Source organism: Bombus vancouverensis, chromosome 11 (assembly GCF_051014615.1).
Source record: "Bombus vancouverensis nearcticus chromosome 11, iyBomVanc1_principal, whole genome shotgun sequence".
NCBI classification, from domain to species: Eukaryota; Metazoa; Arthropoda; class Insecta; order Hymenoptera; family Apidae; genus Bombus; species Bombus vancouverensis.
In genome coordinates, this window is record NC_134921.1 from 6,030,184 (window position 1) to 6,053,555 (window position 23,372).

Here is a 23,372-nt window from a genome sequence, read left to right on the forward strand (position 1 = left end):
AAAGGAAGGGTGAGAGAGTGAGAAAGCAGCAACAGGCGAGGAGAGCGTAGCAGGATAATCGCGTCGCACTCGTGAACATCCTGCACCTCCTGTTGTTCTGTAGAAAAGAGAGGGGGATGCGCATGCTAGCAGAACAGATGCCCAACCTGTGATTGGCCGATGGCCCGTGACGGACCGCCCCTATAAGCGAGTAGCGTGGGGCCCGCGGGCCTGTATTGGTCAGGCAGCACGTGCGGGCCACCTGCACCTAGTTGGTGGGGACAGCTGTTATAAAGGCCCTGACGCACCCCCCTGTCAGTCAGAGAACGGTTTGCAGCCGAACCGTTTCCATAGTTACAAGTTTTTATGACCCTACGCGCATCGTACCTTCGAATTCACCCGCCAATCGCTCGTTCCTTTTTTTTCTTCTTTTCTTATCTTCAGTCCTTTATCCCTTCCTATATACCGTTTCTGTATCCTTCGTTAATCGGAACACATTTAATCACGGTGTTCGATCGAACAGTCAAGTTCAGTTTAGTATAGTGAACATCGATATTACGTTGCCAAAGAGGGTCGTTCGTATGTTCGTTACGAAAAAGTGGATTTCACCAGCGAACGAAAGAAAGAGGACTGTTTTGTTATCGGTTATATGTGTGTCGCAGTGCAGTGATCACGTACCCCAGGATTATTTTTACAGTTTGTGCTTGGTGTGATCTGTGCCGAGCAATCGAGAACAACTGGATTAATACCGCGGTGATACGGCTTCGCGGTGCCCAGTACCTGCGAACTGCCGACGCAAACCTTCTAACAGTGCGGATATCGATAAAAAGTGATCAAAATGTTGGTCGAAGAAACACCGAGGAGCTTCGTCAAGAAAAACAACAATTACAGCCACTGTCCGCTGAAAAAGCGGCCAGTGCATGTCCTGCCAGCCGAAGAAGTTCCGGAAGTAATCAAAGGTGAGTGTTGATTATTTCAACTCGTTCTCCGATATCGTCCCTCCTTTTCGATATTTCCACCATCGAAAAATCAATTTAGCCTTTAAACTTTGCTTCTCTTGTAAATCCTATCAACAAAAATAATCGTTCGTCTAAGATGAAATTTCTTCAAAATCCTATGCTTATGAAAAAGAATCAATCGTCTAAAACGAAGTTTTCTTTCCTCTTTATCAGAAGAGATCATCGATGTCGTGATGGACGATATCACCGAGCCAGAGAACCTGAGCACAAAGCCGCAGGATCTGAGTAAAACGGCGGAGCGGCATCAGCAGCAACAGGAACCGGAGCAACGCGACTCCAGATCTCCTTCGCCGGCCATCAAAACGTCCTTGCCATCTCCATTGATAACCAGGCCGGTCTCTCCAACGATGCACAATCACGTGCACCCTGTGCATCACATCCATCATCATCACTATCCAACGAAAGCGATCACGCCGCCGGTAGGCATCGCACCAATTCATCTCGTGGCGAAGAAGGCGCGAGTGGAAGTGATTCAGCACGATAATTCGTCATCGACGGCGGTGACAGCCACGTCGGCGCCGTTGCACTTCATGGCGAGCAAGGCGCCGTTGGAACCCTTAAACTTGAACACGCCGGTCGAGCCATTGGCGCATTACGCGACTCCAGCCTGGGTTCGAGCAGCTCCGCTCTATCCGCCACATTATTTGCCCTATCCGACGGCTTATCATTACCACCACGCGGGAACAGAGTTGTATCCGTCCTATCCGATACCAGCGTACCCTCACTCCTCACCAGAGCATCATCCATCGATTTCTCCGCCACCGCACGGTGCACTAACCTGTCCAACAATTCAAAGACCAATCGCAAGGAGTTACGCTCATTGGGCCAGTCCTGACCATTGTGGCTTGTCACCGACCAGTTCCTTAAGCTCTGGATCGCTCAGGTCGCCTCCACCAGTTACACCCGAGGATTTATCTTCGCCTGGAAGCGACAGCGGAAGATCGTCCGCTGGAAGTACATCGACAAGCTCAACGATCGCGAACCCGAAAATCGAAAAAACCGGAGTGTCCAGTGGCTCCACGACGTCCTTGTCCTCGACTTCGTCCTCATCTTCATCTTCCTCATCGACAACATCGCCCAGGTATCAATGTCCCGATTGTGGCAAATCTTATTCGACGTACTCCGGCCTGTCAAAGCATCAACAATTTCACTGTGCGGCGGCCGAGGGACAGGCGAAAAAATCGTTCTCGTGCAAATACTGCGACAAAGTCTACGTCAGCCTGGGCGCGTTGAAAATGCACATCAGGACGCACACGTTACCCTGCAAGTGCCATCTCTGCGGGAAGGCGTTCTCCAGGCCGTGGCTGCTTCAAGGACATATCAGAACGCACACAGGAGAGAAGCCCTTCAGCTGTCAGCACTGCAAGCGAGCTTTTGCCGATAGGAGCAACCTCAGGGCGCATCTACAGACGCACAGTGACGTGAAGAAGTACTCGTGTACATCGTGCAGCAAAACATTCAGCAGAATGTCACTATTGACGAAACACCAGGAAGGTGGCTGTCCCGGAGTCGCTGTTCCCATGGGTTACGGTTGCTAAAAACGCGGCGAGAAAATCTTTTGGAAGAAAAAGATACTATGTGATCGTCCCGAGATAAGGAGTCTTTGGATTCCTTCGACACGTTCCTTTACTAAATATGTAGTACTTTGTTAAACGGTTCAATTGAAGAAGTGCCTTACGCGTTGATCGGAGTACAAACGAGTTAATATGATTAAGTAGAAGGATCAGAGAAATTATCGGAGGCTTTGGTTTCTCGGTGAATCGTATCAGCTTGACTGAGATTAAGAGACAGATATATCGAGTACCTGGATTTCGATTAAAATTCATGCCCGTGGACAGCGCCGTGAATTTTAAACGAGATCATCGATACGACACATCGCGCCGAGAAACTGGACCCAGACTTTATAGAACGACGACGTGTTCTCTGGGAGGGTCATGGAGAGAAAAATCGGATCGATTGCCGCTTTCAAACTTCTCTGTTTTAAGAAAGATGGTAGTGCGTTTATTATTTCCTTCATATCCCGCCCCTTCGTCGTCTCATTGTAAATAGTTTCGACGTGTGTGTGTAACAATCGGCGAGAAAGAACGCGTTTACGAAATTGTACTTAGAGAATCCTAAAAGGAGAGAGAGAGAGAGAGAGAGAGAGAGTGCGTGTGTGTGCCCTTCGAAGAAATTTTGCCGAAGATAAGCAGGAAACGGTTGCTGAAGAGTCGATGCAGCCGCTTGATGCGGTCCCGTGAAGCTATCGTGCCATCTTCGTTTTTTTCTATTTCCTATTTTTTTTTTTTTTTTTTTTGTTCCTTCATAATTTACGTCTTCGATCGATTCGAGTGGACGTACACGAGATATACGTGATTTTTCGAAATCGAAGAAAACGCTTGTTCGTTGATGGAATCGCCGATCGTTTGCTTTTTCTTTTTCTGTTTAATGTCGTTCGATACGAAAAAAAGACGAAAATATAGTAGGGAAGAAACGCGTGGATCGTTCGAATAATCGTGTGTACTGTGTGCACCAAAGTGCCATTTTCAAGATCGTGTGCCACGTGCGTCGATTGTAAATAATTGAGCGATCCGCTGTCAAGGCACGCATGAAACGAAGTATTATAATTCGCCATAATACAGAACGGAATGAGATGAAAGAAAGATATTTAATTGGCTGGTACCCGAATGCGTTCTGATTCTTGTTGTCATTTCGATAACACTCGGAATTGGATAAAATGAGAACGAACGTGCGATGGAAGTGAATGCGGTAGAGAGAGAGAGAGAGAGAGAGAGCTTACATTTTATACTTCATTTTGCCTTTCGTTTTTTGTATTTTTTTCTTTGCGTTTTCTTTCTTTGTAAATCACTGTTAGTTACTCGAAGAAACTAGTCACTGCCTAATATATATTATATATATATATATACATATATATAAATAGAATTGAACAAGGAAAAGAAACTAGAGGCTCGCTGCGAGGCGAATTACTCCGACTGGTCTTTTCGTATTCTTCGTAGAGAAGTCACACGAAAAAGATTATATAACCAAGCGGTAAATTCGTTTCTTATTTTTTTTTCTAGGTGACAAATATATTCGTATAAAAATAAGAGGAAGTTAAAAAATTGCGAACTCAAAGCGAGTAACACTCTTTCTAGTTTTTGCAAAAAAAAAAAAAAAAAATAAACTACTATTTGAGATGCAGATATCATCTATATATAGAGATATTTTATACAAAATAAATTACTTGGATTTTAAAACCTCATAAAAATCTTCAACTTTTTTTTCAAACCTAATACTCACGACAACCATTCCATTCGATATTAAAATATTCAGTAAATTACTTTTCAAATTTCAAAACGTGTAGTATACAATGCCTTTATGTTATCGCGTATATCTCGGAGAATATTATTCGTTTCATTATTACAAATACTCAGGCACAATTAATGAACGCGATAATCAAATGAAAACTTGTTTCACTCCCAAAACCTTACAACGATTAATTTACTTTGGATATTTTGTACGTATATTTCTGCATATTATCTACATATTTAAATGTCCAATAAATAACTTATTACTAATTGCAATTCCTTCACACTATCGCGTATATCTATCTCGTACAATGACATTCATTTCATTATCACAGATACCCATGCAAATTTATATTTTTATAAACACGATCGAATAAAAATTCGTTTCGCTCTTTAAATGTTACAATCATTAATCAACTTTGCAGATTTTATATCTATATTTCTGCATATTATCCGCGCATTAAAATTTCTCGTAAATAACGCATTCGCTAAAATAAAGAGCAGAATCCTTCATTCGCAACACCTAAGCTATCAAGCGACTATAATCTTAAAGAGAAACGAACGTGCACTGCAGACTCTCGTTGTCGTGTAATTAATGAAAGTTCACCTGAAGTTTCGATAAGGAATCAGTCGTTCCAAAATATTATATATGCCGCACGATTCGAGCGCAAGAAGGCAGCGAGATGTAATCTCGGCGAACACCTCGAATATCGCAACGAGCTCGTTATCAGCGCGAGCGCTCGCCGAACGACGCATAACTTTCGTCGACGTGCATAATAATGCGCTTTGTCTTTCGACAAACAACGACCACGCGGCTTGCTTTATCTCTCCATCCGTACTACGATCGGGTCCCGATCGGTCGTTGCTGCTCGTCGAAGTATAAGCAGAGCCTCAGGGTCCCTTGTGGCTCTGATAAAAGTAATTGTTGCTAGCCAGTCCTGGCTTCGAGACGAATCGATTCGATTCGATTCGATTCGAGGTAAGATCCGACGGACAACCGAAGCCAGCCACAGCTAAATATCCAGCGTACCGGCACGGCGAACCTACGAAGTAATTACATTCCGCCAGGCGACAGATTTGCCGCGTTAACGATAGATAAATCTATCCAGTTAGCGTAGCCGACTTTTTCTGCCGTTCAACGTGCCTGGCCACCAGCCGTGATACTCGAAAGCCGTTCTTTTTAAACGTTTCTCGCTGGAAATGTCAGGTTCAAACGAAATAACCACTCGTGCCTCTGTGGTTTTCACGAAAAACTTCGACATATTTGTGCTTATGTTGTGAAATCCTTGGAACGTCGTCTTTTTACTGGGATTTTTGTCGAATTTTATGGTCTATCTGGAAATCCATGCTGTATATGAATAAGGTAGATTAATTCCGTAAAATTCACTTAGTGTTTTAGAGTTCACGATCTTTGAACAAAAAGTGGAATATTTCTGACGAGAAGAACGATATATCTGCGACGATAAAAGAATGTGCACTTGCTTTATTTGCAAATTTGTAATACACGAGGAAGCAATCTTCTCGTTGCGGTAACTGAATTAAAATTAATTTCTTACAAAGGTATTCATAAATAATTTTCGTTTTAGGATCGATGCTGAAAGTTGCAGCTGAAACGAGTTATGAAACCTATAGGAAATGAAACTTTTGTTCGCAATGCAATATCGATTCACAAAATTCATCTTAACGACGCTCAAACAAAATAAATGAATGATTTTAGTCAGGATGTACGTCCATTTACCGCTGCTGTAAGTAAACGAGGAAAGGCTTTCACGAGCGGCACGAGCTATCAGCTTCTTCCTTTGGGTCATTCACGCGTTCATTCATACGCGTTAGCAGAGCGTACAAAAGTCTTTTAGCGAAGCAAACAACATATGGCGAGCAAACGCGTGTTCCAAACGCGTTCAATTCATTGGCAAGCAACGGGCTACCTGCCCCGCGTATTAAATCCCACGCGCTTTTGCCACGTACCAGCAATTGAATCACCGTTGCCTGCCTCTGATCCAGCTTTTTGTCCGAGAGTCTCGCCCATATGGGTGTGCTAAATCACACAACGATTTTCTGATTCCCCTTAGTCACACTGTGTCGCGTCGTTAAACACTTATTTCTAAAGACTACTTATTAAACTTTCGTTTAGGCCTGTTGCTCTACCGATCGTTGATGTTAGAAATTGGTCGATTGGATCGACGAAAGAACGACTGCAAAGATTTTAATTTTATTTTACGATCTTTATAGGACTTTTATTATCTCAAATTCCTATGAAAGAAAGACATTTTTGTGGAGAAATAATGAATCATAAATATACGTGTACAGTGAGAAATAAAAACGAGTATACACCGTGTATACACCATGAGGGCGTGAAATTTATTCAAAACCTCTTACACACATGTTGCATGAATTGAAACCTGTTTGAAGACATATAAACCATGAAATATAAATATAAATTGTTATATTATATTATATTATTATACATGTGGCGGCACTCGACAGCAAATACCACCACTCGACACTAACTAGGTCGGACAACGGCAGCGCAGTGGTTAGCGCCTTAGGTTACGAACGTTCGGGACCTGGCTTCAAATCTCGGTAGTCCGATTTTTCTTTCCACGATTTTTAAATGAGATGAAAATGCAATAGTACCTCAGCAACGACATTTACACCCGCAGGAGTACCTCAGCAGCGACATTTACACTCGCAGCAGTACCTCAGCAGCAGCATTATAAATTAAAATTATAAATTATATAAATAAATATAAATGAAATAGAAATATAAATTAACAGTAACAATCATAGATAGGTGAGTATCGTACGAATCACGTTTGCGTAAAATTTATTTTTAATAGAGTCTATATTTCGTATGTACGATTAGCATTACGCTTCACTCACGCTATCTTAAGACGTTCAGGTAATTTTTGAATACAGTTTGTGTACAGTTTGTCGTCACAAAAAGGAATGACCCTACCACAAATTGCAAGGGCCTACTTATAAACTCATCCATTATTTTACACTTTTGTATATAGAATTTTTCCACTTGGCATATCCTCGCCAGATGCCACTCGTTCATTCAGACAAATATTCTATCCTTGCAGTGTACAATGTACGTATACTCGTTTTTCAATGTAGTTTTCCTTCGTTTGCTCTCGCTGTATTTAATTATTTACATTCAATTTTGAGCCCAAATGAAGGAAAGATAGGCAAATTAATTTTCAATCGCATCGCATCGACCTGTAAGTTGTAATTTGACGGTTTAATGTAAAATAATTTTAATAAGCTGCTCTAAGAAAAAAAAAAGAACAGGAAGAAAAGAAGGAGAAATTTTAGGGTATCTGAATCCAAGTTCGAGTTGAAGTAGTAGTTTGTCTCTAATTCCTCGAGACAAAATTATTATTTGGACGGATTCACGAGGCGCCATACACGGCGGTGAAAGTCAAAGGTGGGCGGAAGCGACTTGTCGCGCGCTCGCTTCGCAACCACGCTAAAAATTAGACACATAATAATATATAGTATCCACGTTTGAAGGCGGCACAATTTTGCGGATCCTTTGATCCGGAATTTATTAAGAACCGCGTGACAGATCGTTAAAATTGATGAAATGTTGTTCGATGTCGAATGCGATATTCATTTTTTCATTTCTCTCTTTTTTGAAAACGTGTTTAGTCGTGGTCACATGCATCCTACATATTCTGTGATCTGAATATATCAAATATTTCCAGGCACGTGTTAATTGCAAAACGATGTTAGCTTTCTGCTGTCAAAGAATTTTAATTTCCAGATCCATCGATAAGATTATGATCTTATGTATCTCGTCTCGTATACATCTCAATATAAAAGCTTGTACATCGCATCTGAGATTTTCAATGATTGAGAGAACTATCATTCTACAATTTGTCTAATATTGTAGTTAATCCTTATCTCGTTCATTCCATCTTTATCAATCGCCAAGACACACATGTAATTCCAAAAACGACACAATTTAAACAAGCTTTTTCAAAAAAGTGCAAAATTCTTGGAAATTAATAAAATCATTACGGTAGCTTGCAAAAAGATGACGGTTCTCGTGTTCTTCTAAAACTGAATTCTTCTAACTTTTGAAATACAGCTGCTAAAATATAGTAGAAGTCCATTTAAATAAACTTGTCAAAGGACAAGCATCTTATATAATTGGAGTTCATATAATGCAAGTTCACCGATAATAAGAGTTCACGTTTAGGTAAGCGAATTTACCTGACAAAAATTCAGTTAATCATCAACTAAAAATATCGTCTCGGTAAATGAAACTCTACTATACGTGAAAGTAACGAAATCGAGTAAAAAAGTGCTAATCATAAGCAAATTCCAACTTCCTCCAGTAAACGATCAAAAAATCAAGGTTGATCCTTCCGTACAAATCTGGTCGTGGCGAATGTCCGCCGGATGACGGGGCCCGAATCGACAGGAAATTTCTCGTTCGGCCGGACAGGTGGTCGTTACTTTCAAGTACGGCCCTTCGTACGGCTCGTACGCACGAGTGTGTATGCGTGGCCGCGCAAGAAAGTGTGGAAGCAAAAGCTACCTTGGCCCCTGGGCTTTTATGGCGACTGGTCCGATCGAACAGGTGCCCCGACGCAGCGTGTATATACTCGGGTAAGAGGTTCCATTATTGCACGCTGGTGTGTATAGCCGGGAATATGGCGTGCAAAGAGTCCCGAAGAAAAGCGAACGCGCGGTCGGTGTAATGCGAAGCTGTCCGCCACGACAAAAGGTCGTAACGTCGCAGATTTCGTGGACGGAAGAACGAGGGAGAACTTTTTCGTGACAAAGGGAACGGGGTCGTTCTGACCGACCTTCTCCCAGAATATTTCTCCGCTGCCTCTTGGAAGAGGCACAGGTCGACGACTTGCCTTTCAAACTATTTTTGGGCGCTCTGGACTTTCACTGCAATGGTGTCGATTACGTTTTCGATGCACGCTCGCATGGAAACTTTCGATTCTATGTGCAGAATTTTGCATTTTTTTGATGTTGGGGATGATTTATGTTTCGGGCAGTTCTATATGTAGCACAGAATGCTATAGAAGAAGTTTTAAAGGAAACTTGAAAATGATCTTTGTGTAAGTGATGGCTTTTTCATAGACTCTTTTTATAGAAATCGATGTTTCTTCAAGTCCCTTTAAACACGACCGACGACGAAACGAAAATTTCGCGAGTCACGACTTCCAATGAGCATTCCAATTTTAATTGAGTTTGAGACACAAGAATCGCTTATTAAGCGCTCCACTTGATGTTGCACGTAGCTCCGTCATTTCTTTACGTTTAGGGGGAATAATTTAAGAAATAACCCGAAGATTTAGGAAATGAAAAGGAATCCCTACTCGTGGGATTAAAAAACGAAATAGAAGAAGATCAATCGTTTTATCGAATAGTACCTTTTTTAGGAAATTTGACGAATTGAGTTACAGTAGGTAGAATTTCGGATTGAAATTAAAATTCGGAAGAAAGTATTACGATCGCGATATACCTGTTAACGCATTCCAATCTCATTCCACGCCTAATTACCGCGCTCGAGTTGGTTTTATCGTGAGTTTCGAGCTGAATGACGATCGCAGCATAAAGAACGGGCAAAAAAGCCATAGGCCACATCGGCTCGGAGCACAAAACTGGTCCCCCGGAGACCGGCACACCTGACCATCGAGGATCGAGGGTCTTTCATCGCTTCCCGGAAGACTCTCGTCTTCTTGCAACCCTTTACTCCGTGGTGCTACGTGTCCTATTGTGCCAACGTCCACCATATCCACGATCTTTCATTCGAACCAGCTGCGCACCAGCCGATATCTGCTTCATTCCGGACCCGCCGATCCTTCGTGATAACCCGATGATCACGATGCACCGAATTACCCGTCCTTGCATCGAGGTGACGAACCAGTTCGAGATCAACACGCCTGTCGGTGCTTAATTTGAGAAATCGACGAGTCATCGGACGCGCTCGAGGATCAAAAAAGAAGAAGACACGCGATCAAGCTTTTGGATCATGGTGTGACGGACATGAATGGAACACGCGGGTTCACTGGTCCGTTCCAATATCGAAGGAGAATGGCTCATTAGTCCGTGGACGATCTTTAAGCGGTTCGATACAAGACAATCTCGGCTGCGAGGGCTACGAGCAACCTGTTACCCGGCCCTTCGTCCACTCTTTAAGGTAGCGTGCACAACAGATGGTCCGCGGCCCGACCCTGCAGATTACACCTGCCGCGCAAACCTTTCGACCAGATTCGCTAGATTCTTTCCTCGTGAACTTGAGTCGAGTACAACGAAGGTTGGAAATTAGTTTCGGTCATGGATGATGGCAAGTCGGTTTTTGTATTATCTCGATGACCTCTTAATGGGCGTTGGAGTGTTCGGGAGATCCAGATGATTTTTAAGAGCTTTCTTTTTACGGTTTTAGGGATTTCTTAATTTTAAGACAGGGTTTTTAAGAGAAGCGAATTAAACGGGAATTGTTGCTTTCATGGGTTTTAGAATATTTGGAATTCTTTCTGGCAGTGGTATGTGCTTGATGAATAAACAAATACATCAGATATATCACAATTGAAAGAAAATTAATCATTGGAATAAATAAATCGAATAATAATTGCTATGAGAAGTAAAGTGGATTTTACGTCGTTTCTAGTGCGAAGTTAAATTATGTGGAAGAATCGGACGAATTAGAAACGTGCACGCCATATTTTATATAAATGTCCAAATATCCATCATGTTAAAACGAGGCATGTTTCAAGTAACAGGAAAATAATTAATTCGGACTCTGATTGATCTGTGGAAATTGTTGGTTTCTTAGAGGATTCACTCTGATGACGAACGCACGCTTTGTTAGCCACTTTTTTTAACGACAGGTAACAGACTCACCCTTTCGAGGTCTGTCTTTTTCGTATCAGTAACGCTTGTCCTATCTTTCTGAACGCGTCAGATGGCTACCGTTCGAATGCTTCGGAAGCTTTTGACCTATCCGCCAGGCTAATTTTGTATTTCACTTGTAACGTGTAATTTACTCTGAATTCTTCCATTCCGTTAAAACGAACGAATTTCATATAATTAAGCAATTTGTTTTATTTAATAATCGATCTCTAAAAAACGAATATAGAAAATTCAGAGAGTCTAGAAAGATTGAAATTTTAGTAAAATTAGAATAGAAATTTTTTAATTGTCGTTTTGAGATGAGAAGGAAGATTTTGTTGCTGCGATTTCTTCAGGTTCTATATGGTTTTATGAGTGTGATGAAGGGGTTGGTGGATTCGTCAACGAAACCATGATTCACACGCAGTGGTTTGCAATCAGTGGACCACCCAGCTATGAGCCCGGACGTCGCCACACCTTGGATAATGACGCGCGGCGAATTACTCGAATTCGCTGACTCCATTTGATGACTGGTTAGCATAATAACGACTGGGAACCATTGGATTGGTCGCTCACGCAGAATCGCGTTTCTTTCTTTTCTGAAATAAACCCAGCTTCTATCCTTTCGATCCCTAATCGTCACTCTTTCTTTTATCCAAACATCATTAAACAGTTCCTTAAAAGAAAAAGGAAGAAAAAAAAATGGTAAAAATTTAAAAAACAAAAAAGATATTGCATCTGAAATAGTTCTTTTTTTTTCTAACCTTAACTATTTCCTTTATTCAAAAGTTATTAAAAAGCTTCTCTAGAAAGCTAGAGAAATGACAAATATATAAAGATTCAAGGAAAAGATGATCAACCAACCTGTTTTTCAAAAAAACCTAAAATTGAACATTCCAGAGAACGTTATTATTTAAAACACAAAGTCCCATTCGTTCTGTTTTCCTCTATCCTTGGCAAGAAATTGTCTCCAACTCAGTCGAAACTACTTTCCAGTAGCAGTTAAGCCATCTACCTCGTTATTGTCCTCTCTCTTAGAAGCACATAAACGACAAGAATCCGTGGTTCGTTATCACGAAACACGGAAGAGTGGCAATTAAAGCAGGCACTCTGCTCGTGGGCAACCTGGAGAGTGTTTCTTTCACGCCCTTCGTCTCCGACACGAGTATTTCGAGCAGCACATGGCTACGTACAAGTGTTACGCTATGCCATCCATTTCCCGTGCATTCCACGCATTCTAAATCCCGTGACATCCGCCTCGTGCAGACAGAAATTCCACGGAACACCTCGACCAGCCAGAATTTCTATTTTATACCAGTCTTAGAAATCGATATCTTAACGTAACAGGAAAGAATCGTGGTATTCTCGAATTAATTAACCATTCTCTGAACCGATTTTCACCGTCCCTAGGAAGATTTAGACGTATACTGTGTAACAAGCTTCTAACGACCTTACTATTCGATAGACATCGATTAAGAGTGTCACAATGCCACGGAACATCGTACCACGACACCGATCGCGTGTAGGTGTTACGAACATTAATTTCTCGCGCCACGGGCTCTCCAACTTTCCTCCTGTTCCGACTACACTCCAACGATTAACCTTTGATTTATCCGCTTGGGTTCCTTGTTTAAACTCTTTTCGATCGATCGTTAGAATAGAAAAATATTCTATAGCAGTGATTAAAATCTCATCCAGTGAGAAACGTAGAGAAGTAAATGTCTCGCCTCTATACGAAGATTTTCTGTTGTTGATCTTATTTAGCGGCTGAAAAAGTGTACTTTGATATAATGTAGTTAAGAAGAGGAACAATTTATATGGTAAAGAGACTTAAGCTGTTTAACAGCAGATGACAAATGTGTGAAATTTCGTGGAAAAACTAACAGCATGCATATTCAATATTTTGAATGTAAATATCTTGCAAGATCTGCATATGTGCGCGACAAAATTCAATATATTCTTCTGTTTCAATTCTCACCCATTTACTTTCACTTTTATCCTTTGTTTACTAACTTTTCCATTCATTTTTAATAAACATTTTAATTAATTCCTTAAAACGATCAAATATACTTTATTTAGCTGACGTTCTGCGTATCTCGGATCAAAGTCAAACGGACTTTACCCCCCTGAAACATTCGGTCCCGTGACAATAATTTCACCCCAGTCAATACAATATCTTCATTTCCACGTCATAGCAAACTATTTCCCCAAACAATAATTCCCATTCCCACGATCAATTTCATCCTCCCTCCGTCTTTCTATGTGCAGTCTATTAACGCCCCCCTTCCATAGAGACACAAAAAATCCCTAAATTGCCTATCAAGTCTCATTTCCCCAATTTTCACAATACCTAATCCGTATCTTCGTATTAAAAACGGTCGAGTCACTGTGAACGAGCACGAAGCTGCTCTAACCGAACCGTAACACCATCATGACACCTTACGAAGTTACGCAACAACAACCAATCCCGAGGCGCGCCAATCGTCCATCCAAATCGACCGATCGCGGTTTTAATTATCGAGGACGCCGTTTCGATCGTGTCACCGGGCGACGTTTCGTCTGCTAACGAGGCATCGTCATCGAGTCCGAGGATCGCATAGCTTGAACCGCGGCATAGTTGGCATACTGTGAGGCCGGTGGTCCGCGCGGCTGCCACGTCGTTTCTCTATGGGAGATCATGGACCATGCCGTCGGTAATTAAAGCGAGTCACGGTGATTGTTCGTGGCTGATCTTGTCATCGATCGAATCGGGCTGGACGTTCGATCTATCGGCTCTCTCGATTCTTTCCTCTTGTTCCCCTTCGTTTGCTTCGCGCCCTCTTCGACTCGCTGCAGCTTCCTGCCCGGCAATTAAGATAATGCTCTCGTAATCTCCTACGATATCTCGTCTGATCGAAGCCAGAGGGGCTGCCGTTGTCTCGATGGTGCAGCTTCTTGTTTGACCTTCGGTGCAATGCCATTGGCAAGGATTTTGCACCTGCGATGCGCAACGAGCTTTGCCTAAGGAGTTATGGCAGTCGTGGTGTACCGGGTTGGCGATCGAGGAAGGATTATTATAATTAATCGACGGGTAGTTAACCTCTGAATGGTAGTAATTGGTCTGACGAGAAACCTTTTTATATTATATTTCTTTGAGCGGACATACTGCGAAGTTTGCTGACAATTAGTAAGTTATACGTTCATTGTGCATTGGCTGCAAATTATATATCGATATACAAAGTGAGTCATAAATGTCTGTCCATACAATGGGGAGTGAATACACATTGAAATAAGTAAAAGGCGCCTTATAAAGCTGTGTTTTACATGCCTGGGTTCTCAAGTAATGGATCATTCTTCCACTTATTTCGACGTGTATTCACCTCTTCAAGTACGGGCATTAATAGCGATAATTTCAAGTTATCCACTCGTCTTATTGGCATTTTGCAATTAACAATCGAAGACTGTGTTTGTAACAAAACAGCACTTTTCCATTTGATGGGAATAATGATAAAGATGAAGGAACAATATCTGATGAAGTCTTCGTTCGTTTAGAGATTAATTGACTACACAATTGAACCAGAGAACATAATGTAACTGACAAAGAGAAATATCTTAAGCTTTGAAATCAGCGCTAGATAGTGTTATTTTTCTGCTCTTTCCTTTGACGATGAAACAGTTCTACATTCAGATGAAGCATATTATTCTTTACGGTAGAGATTTTAAATCTACGTATTTTTTAAGTACGCCACTACCTACTGCAAGATTATTTGATTGAAGTTAGAGTACTCGAAATAGAATACAAAATTATCTATCGTACTATAGATGGAGGAGCCTTGAATCGACAAAATGAAAGCGGAAACGTCGATTAGATATGATTAATTGGCTTCAAAGGTTCACAGTGCACGAACCGCGAATCCAAACTGAATTTTAAATAGAATCTTCCATCTTCCATCGTCCTTCCTTACTTCCTCCCATTTATCAGGGCGGAACTTAGGATGCTCTCTTGGTTCAGACAGATCAAGAAACACCCCGGCTTTTCGGACCATTGTAATGTGATTAATTATCGCCGCCCGCGAAGAACGCCGTGGCGAACGTGAGAAGAATCGAGGTAATGAGAATTCTCAGGGTTACAGTCATCGATCAACGCGTGGCCCGCTAATTGCCGATCGAATAACGATCCTCCGTGCTCGTGTGACTGAACGGGACGCAAACCTTCATAATTTATCGCGATCTAATACTCGAGTTATACGCGCTGATTTTTCCACGACATCGATCGCGTTCTCCGTCAGGTTGACACGAGTTTTCCGCGCGTTTGTCGAGCCGACTGCCGCGGAATCTATCGATCGGATCGATCGATTCGATCGATAAACGGCGAGCACGGTGCATAGCAAACGATTGAAAAGTTTCCTAAGGAACAACGGCTGGTGCCACCCTGCGTGTTGTAATCGGGGCAATAGTCACGGAAACACCTGTTGCCTCGACGGGTTGCGTGACGCGAATGCAAACCATCGCGATAAGCAGAAATCGTGGCGAATTTTTCGCTGCGCCAGCCGCTCGTAGATCGATCGATCTAACGTGATTTACTCGAAACCTGGGACGCTCACCGGTCCGTAAAACGATAATCGATCACCGATCGGAACGACGGACTAGATTTTTGACGGAGAACGGTTTCCGTTCGATGAGAGGTTTGATGATTTGCTTGCGTGCTAGTTGGTTAATTAGCTCGCAGATACGATAAAAAGATTTCAGCCGTTCGTGGTGGTGAACAAAGTGAATTTTTGTCGAAGCTCGAGATCGTACACTCGATTGTAATTCTGTGATTTATTCCATTTCGCAGCGTCCTTAACAAAGCCCAATAGCAATTCGTTGTCACATAAATGGAAATTTAAACGAACCCTCAAATTCAATAATTGCAGGGGTACAAATGCTTGCGTGATTAATTGTACGTGAATATTCTGGAGAAATATGAATCTGTTTTTGAGTACTTGGATATCCTAACACTGTAACATTATAGCATTGTAACACTTAATTTATCATTTCAGCGAATGTAGAATAGAAAACGCACCCTTAAATCTTTACAAGAGGAATTTATTGTATTTGTATAAAATTCAATCGTTTTTCTTCAACAAAACAACGATCTCAAGATCTCATAGATCAATTTGCATCGGTCACGAGCACAAATATGGTAACATCCATCCAAAGAAGGTAGCAGAATCACCCCTAATTTGTATTACAACACTACAATTTCTCAAGCATGACGCAGAGTGCAACAGATATCCCACTTGCATCTAACATGACTCATTCTCGTCGGATTCTAACAACCTAGTTCATCGAAAGGCGCCGTAAACCGGAGAATTCGCGGTAAAAAGCGTGAATTTTTACGGGTAGGCTGGTGCACGTGGTCTCTGGTGCATGTTGGTCTCCAACGAGCGACGTTCACCATTCCCCTCTCCGGGATATTTGCGGTGTGGTTGCCGTAGGACGAAAGGACGGCACACGATTGGTTCGTACCACCACTGGTCGTCTTGTGTAGATGCTGTAACGTGCGTGTGTCGCGCGCGCGCGCACTCGATGCGCGTGCGGAGACGCCCAAGTGGGTTAACACGGACAATTACGCGGCTTGTGCGTCCGCCCATACGCGCGAATTCCTCTTAATTCCGTTACCTGTGCCTCGATTCTCTTCCACGCCATCTTCCGAGACTATTTCTCCAAGATTTTTAACAATTTATGCGCGATTTTCGATCGACACGGACGAATATAGGACGCGTAGGACGACTAGGAGGGTGATTAATGTCTTATTTGTGGGTGTATTTCGATGGAAACTTTGAAACTTGAAACAATGATGATTCTATATAGGAAGCGTAGAAGGTAGGAGCAGTTGGAATCGTAAGATAACTTATTATAATGTGACAGAGATGATAATATTTATTTATTTATGTTTATATTATGCACAGTTATGTAGTAGTGTTTCGAAGAATGACCGGTGTCAAACGTACAATTTTATCTTAATTAGCAAATATGTCTTTTGTATAGGACTATGTTTCGTCGATAAAAGAGCAACGATGGCTGGCAGATAGTTGCAATTACGGTACAATTTATTACAGGAACGAGCAGGTAAACAGTCATCCGAACTCAACGTTTGAAACTTCACATAAGGATCGAGCTTTCCTTTCTAAAGTACCGTACTTCCCACGAGCGTAGTTTTTAAATCGATTCTTCTTACCATCCGCCCCCAAGCCACCCCCTCTATCTCCATCGCTCAATAGTATTTGTTCCACCCACGATCCCACAATTACTTGTCACCCTCGATTCGATACCTCCAACAGAGTCACTGACGTTTCCGGCCGATAAATCACCAATAACGGCGCGACTATCAGAAAATTGATACACGACCAACTGAGTAGAAGGTTGTAACCCGTACCTGGCCCTTGCTCCCACTAATCGTGGGCTATTTCCGATCGAATCTACATGCGTAACGAGTCGCAATGGAGCAGATCCAAAAAACGACCGTGTAAAATACGACTTTGAGTTTCATGCTCGAGAAAGGAAAAGAAAAGATTATATCTATAGCTAGATTATAGCTCTGCTCCTACCATAAATAGAAAAGGATTATAAATGAAACTTTTACATTATCTATCGAGCTTCGTCAGCGCTTCCTTTCGAAAGTTCTTCGGTGCAGTTGCACTTAGTGAAAACAACGCAAAGCTTTCCTGTACAGTATTTTTCTATCTGCAAACGGAACACACTTAGTCTAGCGGAGTTAGTCTAACTCAGTTACTAAACTTAGCCTGTATAATCGTGGTTACCAGCGTGCATAGTCGCGACAATAGAACCCACGAGCCTCGAATTTTTCCAGAAGCTGCAAACCAGCGTCATGGTAGGACTCATCGTGATCGCTGATTTATGCGATGCAGCCTCATTGTACGGGGGACGTCCCACTTATTCGCGTCACGGGACGCCTTGAAAAGTGCATGAATCGAGGCGCCTGGTTCGCAAGGGCGACGCCGTGTGCCGGTGATTGGACAGGCCGCGTACGGTTGCGCGACTCACGACGGAGAATTATGGCGGTCAACATTTATTCACGTCGTCGATAGGCGCCTTGGCGACCTGTCCGTGCCTCTAATGATTCATTGACCTGACAGGCCCGCTAATGCTGCACCCACGTAACCGCGCTACCGTTTCCACGGAGGACGCGGCTCAGGACTTTAACAATATATAACGAATATGGATTAGCTTCAGTAGCCGGTAGAAAGCGCATTGGAAAGGACAAGTCCGCCTAATCATATGGATTTGCATAAGCAGACAGTGCCACGACCTCGGTGAAATTAAAAGAGAATTTCTTTATCGTGGAATAACTTCGACTTCCGACGACTCACTAGTCACGGTGATTGTGTGTTTCGAGAAGGAGGTAAGGCGAGTTGGTTCGCTAGCCGCTGATAAATCGCGCGCGGGAGCTGTACTGATTTATGAGATTGAATGGGAAACAATGTATCGCACCCGAACACAGGTAGGATTAGAAGCAATAAATTCTCCAGAGAAGATTTAGAATGATTCCACAAGTTGGATATTTGAAATACAAGAAGTGGAATATTCGAACCGTGAACAGCGAGATCGGCATTAAATTAGTTTCTCAATTTATTTTCACTTCTGTGTTCCTCGCTTGGAAATTGATGGATCGACTGCTAGATATGCAACTCTAACCGATATTAAAATCGACGAAATCGTAACACGGAGCAAAGTTTCCTTTACCATTGAGAATAATTTCTTTTCCTATCGACTTAATGAAATTCAACAAAACCAAACTATAACCTAGCTACGTATATATAAGACTCATCTTCCTATCGAGTTCCTATCTGACGTTAGCATCCCAGAAATCCCGTTTTATTCGACCAAAACAAGAAACTTTGACCAGGATGCAATCAGTAGCTCGTGTACGTTGGATCGCATCCCAGGTTGCGATCGAAAAAAGTCGTCCCTGCCGTCGGACAAGACACAGAGCACGGAAGTGTTTAACGATCGCGATCTCGGAGCGCGAAATATGGCACGGTCGGCGAAGATCGCCTCAGACCTCGTAGATCGGACAGGTTGGGTCACGAGCAGGGTCCCACGAAGCGGTGGGCCCTTGCCAGGTTAACAGTCGACTCTGATAGGTCCACTTAAACGCCCCTGGTTATGCAACCGTGCCGTCTAATAAGCTTCCTTCAGCGTAAGTACCTGTCGAGATGCGACGTGTCTTCCAGGTCGGCCTGGATTGCTTGAGAAATCCCTGATGGGTTCGTTCCGTCGATCACGATCGATCATGTTTCTTTGATATACAGATTAAGAGTACTCCAAGTATCGGCGATACTGCATCTTGAAATATTGCAATACCGACCATATTGCGATTTAAATTATTGGATTAATTTGAAAAAATGTTTCGTACTCTTCGGTTGAAGAGAATCACGAATCAAGATGGAAATAGAAAGAGTTGTTTTTCTGTCTTTCTCCTTGAAGGTTAAAAAGTTGGTGTACGTAGATGTATATTTTTTTTTTTTTTTTTTAGAATATTAAAAGTCAAGTTTCAATCACGATTTCAAGAGAATTTAATGTTGACGGACTGAATTTTCAGAACACAAGTTTATCAGTTCCCCCGCTGAGAGGACCCTGTCTCGGTTTCCATGTCTGCGACCGCACTCGTCCTCGACTCGAACTCCACTTGGAGTGTGTTTGAACAGTCTGAAGAGTCAGGCGTCTCGAGGTTTCACTTGCAAAAGGTGCCTGGATTTTTAGCGGAATATTTTACCGGTTAAAAACTACATTAACCATTTATTACAAAGGGGAAATAAAATAATATCAACAAACCTTCTCTTTCCTCGTTTTATAATCACTCTAAACCAACGATTTTCAATCTTTCCCAGCTTATAGCTTATAACGAACTAATTATTAAAATTCTCGTACATGAAAGAATGTATTATATCTGATATAAAACAGGGCATTCACACTGAACATCTATCGTCGTTCTTACTTGAGCCATTCGCAGGTCAAATTACGGCTTATCTTATATAATTTTATCATTTTTCTCTACTTTTCGTTTCGTGGAGTTAACCGGTTTGGCAAATAAGCGATTCGTTCGACGATCTAAAGGAAAAAAAGACTAACTAGTCGAGTATTGCGTGTTTTAAACATTCTTACTATATACCGGTTGAAAATCACTACTCTACACCAATGCCACTAGATAAGTTAATTCCTAAAACGATGATTTAATATGAAAATACGAATGAGACCAGTCGAACAGCATTTCGAGGAAAGAATTCCTCGAGGATAGTAGGTAACACAGCGAAGAGGAAGAAGGCAAAAACGAGTGGCGTTTGTTTCTATATTAAGCGACTCGATTGTAATCCCAACAATGCTTTTTTCGCCGTCTGGCCCTCGCCACGAAACGAGTCGTTCCACCGGTACTTGAATTCTTTCGTTCCTTTTTTGCGGAGGAGGAGTACCAGTCGGAATTGGACGCGGAACAGGAGGTGGAGGAAACGAAAGGGGGCAGGAAGGCGGAGGGTACGACCGACAGCGGGACGATATTAAAAATCACAATGCGGCATATTAACTTGACCTACTATCGGTGCACCAGGAAGAGCCACGCTCGTTTAAAAGTCCCGTCCACACGTCCTCTGAAAACGTACGTGTCCTCGCCGTATGAAATAATGTGCACGTGGGTGCGCGTCGAAGCTGGTGCGCGCTCTCTCGTGCACGCGCGTGTTCTTGCGCATAAACAACAGTGCCGAATAACGAGGCAGAGACGTCTTGAAATTAAATCGTGAAAGAAATTCCTCTCTTGATGCCCATCCTCGCAGGATATTAAATTGGAATCGTGCGTTTTGCCGACGGTTTTATTTCACGCTGTTACGGTGGTCCTCGTGATAAGAACTTCATTGTGATCGTTGTATAAATGCGAGTTGATGCCACGGCTGATACGGAATCTCGAGTTTCTCTCGTGTGTGGTCTCTGCACCTTTTACCTTGATTTTCGAGGTAATTGAAAAATTTATATGCAATCATGCATATTGAATATTAACAACTATCGAAATCCAGATGAAAGGTATGAAACTTTTAGCTTGTAAATTTCAATTTTTTGGTGTTAGGACTAACGACGACAGAAACGTAAGATTTGCATCAATGAAATCGATAAAAAAGCAACAAAAGTATTTAGCATGTCGTCGTAATTATTACAGCATTTACATACTAATGAAATAAATAAAAGCATATTAGATTTCCTATGGTTCAATAGCACTTTCATATAGATACAAAAATTGGATAATTGAAAATGAAACGTGGCACTTGATAAAAAATGCTACATTGGAAAATAAACGTATACGTATAGAAATACTTTCTGTAACCACTATAGATGAAAAAATATACCTAATTGCATCTATTTTATACAAAATCATTTGAATCTTCAAACATGTACCATAACAAATTTATAAAATACGTATGAAAAATTACGAACCGCTTAGTTTGACTACTCTGACGGTTTTACGTATGACGTGAACCAAAGTACGCTTTTAAATCTACCTTCCAACAATATTAAATCCTCGTTAATCTGCCGAATTATTTTTCCGAAAGTATCGCGAGTATTAAAAGTGTACGACTATTCTATCGGAAGAGAACAGGGTGCCAAGGGCCGGTGTTCCAGCAGTGACAAGAACGCGTAATCACGTGCATTCGTGTCAGCGCGAGGAGAATCGCCCTTGCTTTTACGACGGCCGAACTTTACTGCGGTCGAGAGCAACCGCAACGGGGGAATTAGCAATTGTAATGTTATAAGGCACCATTGGATGAAGCAGCTGGGAGAAAGGGAGAAGGAAAACAAGACGATGGGGTGGAGAACACGTCGCAACGAAGGTAGGTGAAGGACAGAAAAGAGAAGGGAGACTCGAACGAAGGATAAAGAATGCAGAAGCCAAAGGGTCACGAGGATTTCATTTGACGGAATAACGTGGCGTTTAAGAGTCGGTACCGTTATCACGCTCGTTGTATATAGGTAAGAAGCAGCAGGATCAGGCGACCTCCCACCATCCTCGGTGCATTATATATTTCGAGGAATCGAACTTACTTACCTGCGTGCAGTCACTTTTCGTACCAATGGCAGCCGCCTCTGCTCCGTTGGTCGCGTGATTTATTTCACATAATTATCAGCCTTCTCGCAAGATAATTAACTTCTGGCTCATCGTTCATTGTTGTGTCTTCTGCCTTCGATGCGTTGTTAAACGATGGACACTTCCGTTCCCGAGATAAATTGGTTGGAAGAGCGAGCAAGTGGAAACCTCGGCCGTCTCATTCGGTGATTTCAATGCCTGGCTGGTAAGCACTCTTGTAGAAAGCAAGCTTCTACCGTTTCTGCTGTACTGATTAATCGATCTTATCGAGAGAACACTCCTTCCAGTAATTACATACATCCTTGATCGAACTTCTTAATATCGTGGAAGGTACTTGTGCTATATAAAATCTAAAATTAAAATGTTATTTTCTAATAAATTTGCCAAATTCGATAGTCGACGCGTTTCCGAGCAGTCGCGTTCTTTTCGAACCAAGCACCAACGACTGCCTTATCCAGAGGAATGGGACATCCTACTTGGGATCATCAAAGTGTACCATAATGAGCGGCTCGCGCTCTGGGATCGAAGGTCACGCGGTAATGAATTATTTTGCACCTCGCGGGCAAACTCACCTCGGCCAACCTTCCGTAAGACGAGCCCTCGAGTGGCGTGCGATGCACATGCACAATTTACATGCACCGGGGGAGGACTAATGTCCGTGGAAGACACTCGAGGCGGCCTCTTCATATCGAGTGGGCAGCGTCGCGAGGAAAATCGCGAACTGCGACTTCGTGGATCGTTCGGGTCAGGGTAACGAAAGTGTCGAAAGGGTCGGCGACTTATAGCGGCTGTGTAATGTCTTATCTAATTAATAATACAGTTCTTAAAATCGTTTCCACGAGTAAACTTAAAAATTAACATTCTCTGCTGAAACAAAGTAAAACATCTATCGACTCAACAGTAAAAGCCTGTAAATCAAACTTCAGCGACTTGCTCAAAAAGGTTCTTCCAACGAATTAAATTTTTCCTTCCCACACACCCTCCCACAGAATCCAAACTTATTATTCCATAGACTCGGATAATACCAGTGACGTTCCGTCAGCCAGGAGCCATGATACATAAAAAGCTTCCGTGTCCCGTATCACTTCATTAAACCCAAGCGCTTGTGAAAAAG

At 42.3% G+C, this 23,372-nt stretch overlaps 1 protein-coding gene across 1 annotated transcript; it reads left to right on the forward strand.

Annotated features, from left to right (window-relative positions):
- The first annotated feature begins 309 nt into the window (after positions 1–309).
- Positions 310–4,340, forward strand: LOC117166371 (uncharacterized). The gene is made up of 2 exons (XM_033350288.2): positions 310–938; positions 1,152–4,340. The coding sequence occupies exons 1-2, from the start codon at positions 818–820 to the stop codon at positions 2,534–2,536; spliced, it is 1,506 nt and encodes a 501-aa protein (XP_033206179.2). The 5' UTR covers positions 310–817; the 3' UTR covers positions 2,537–4,340.
- Positions 4,341–23,372: the final 19,032 nt, after the last annotated feature.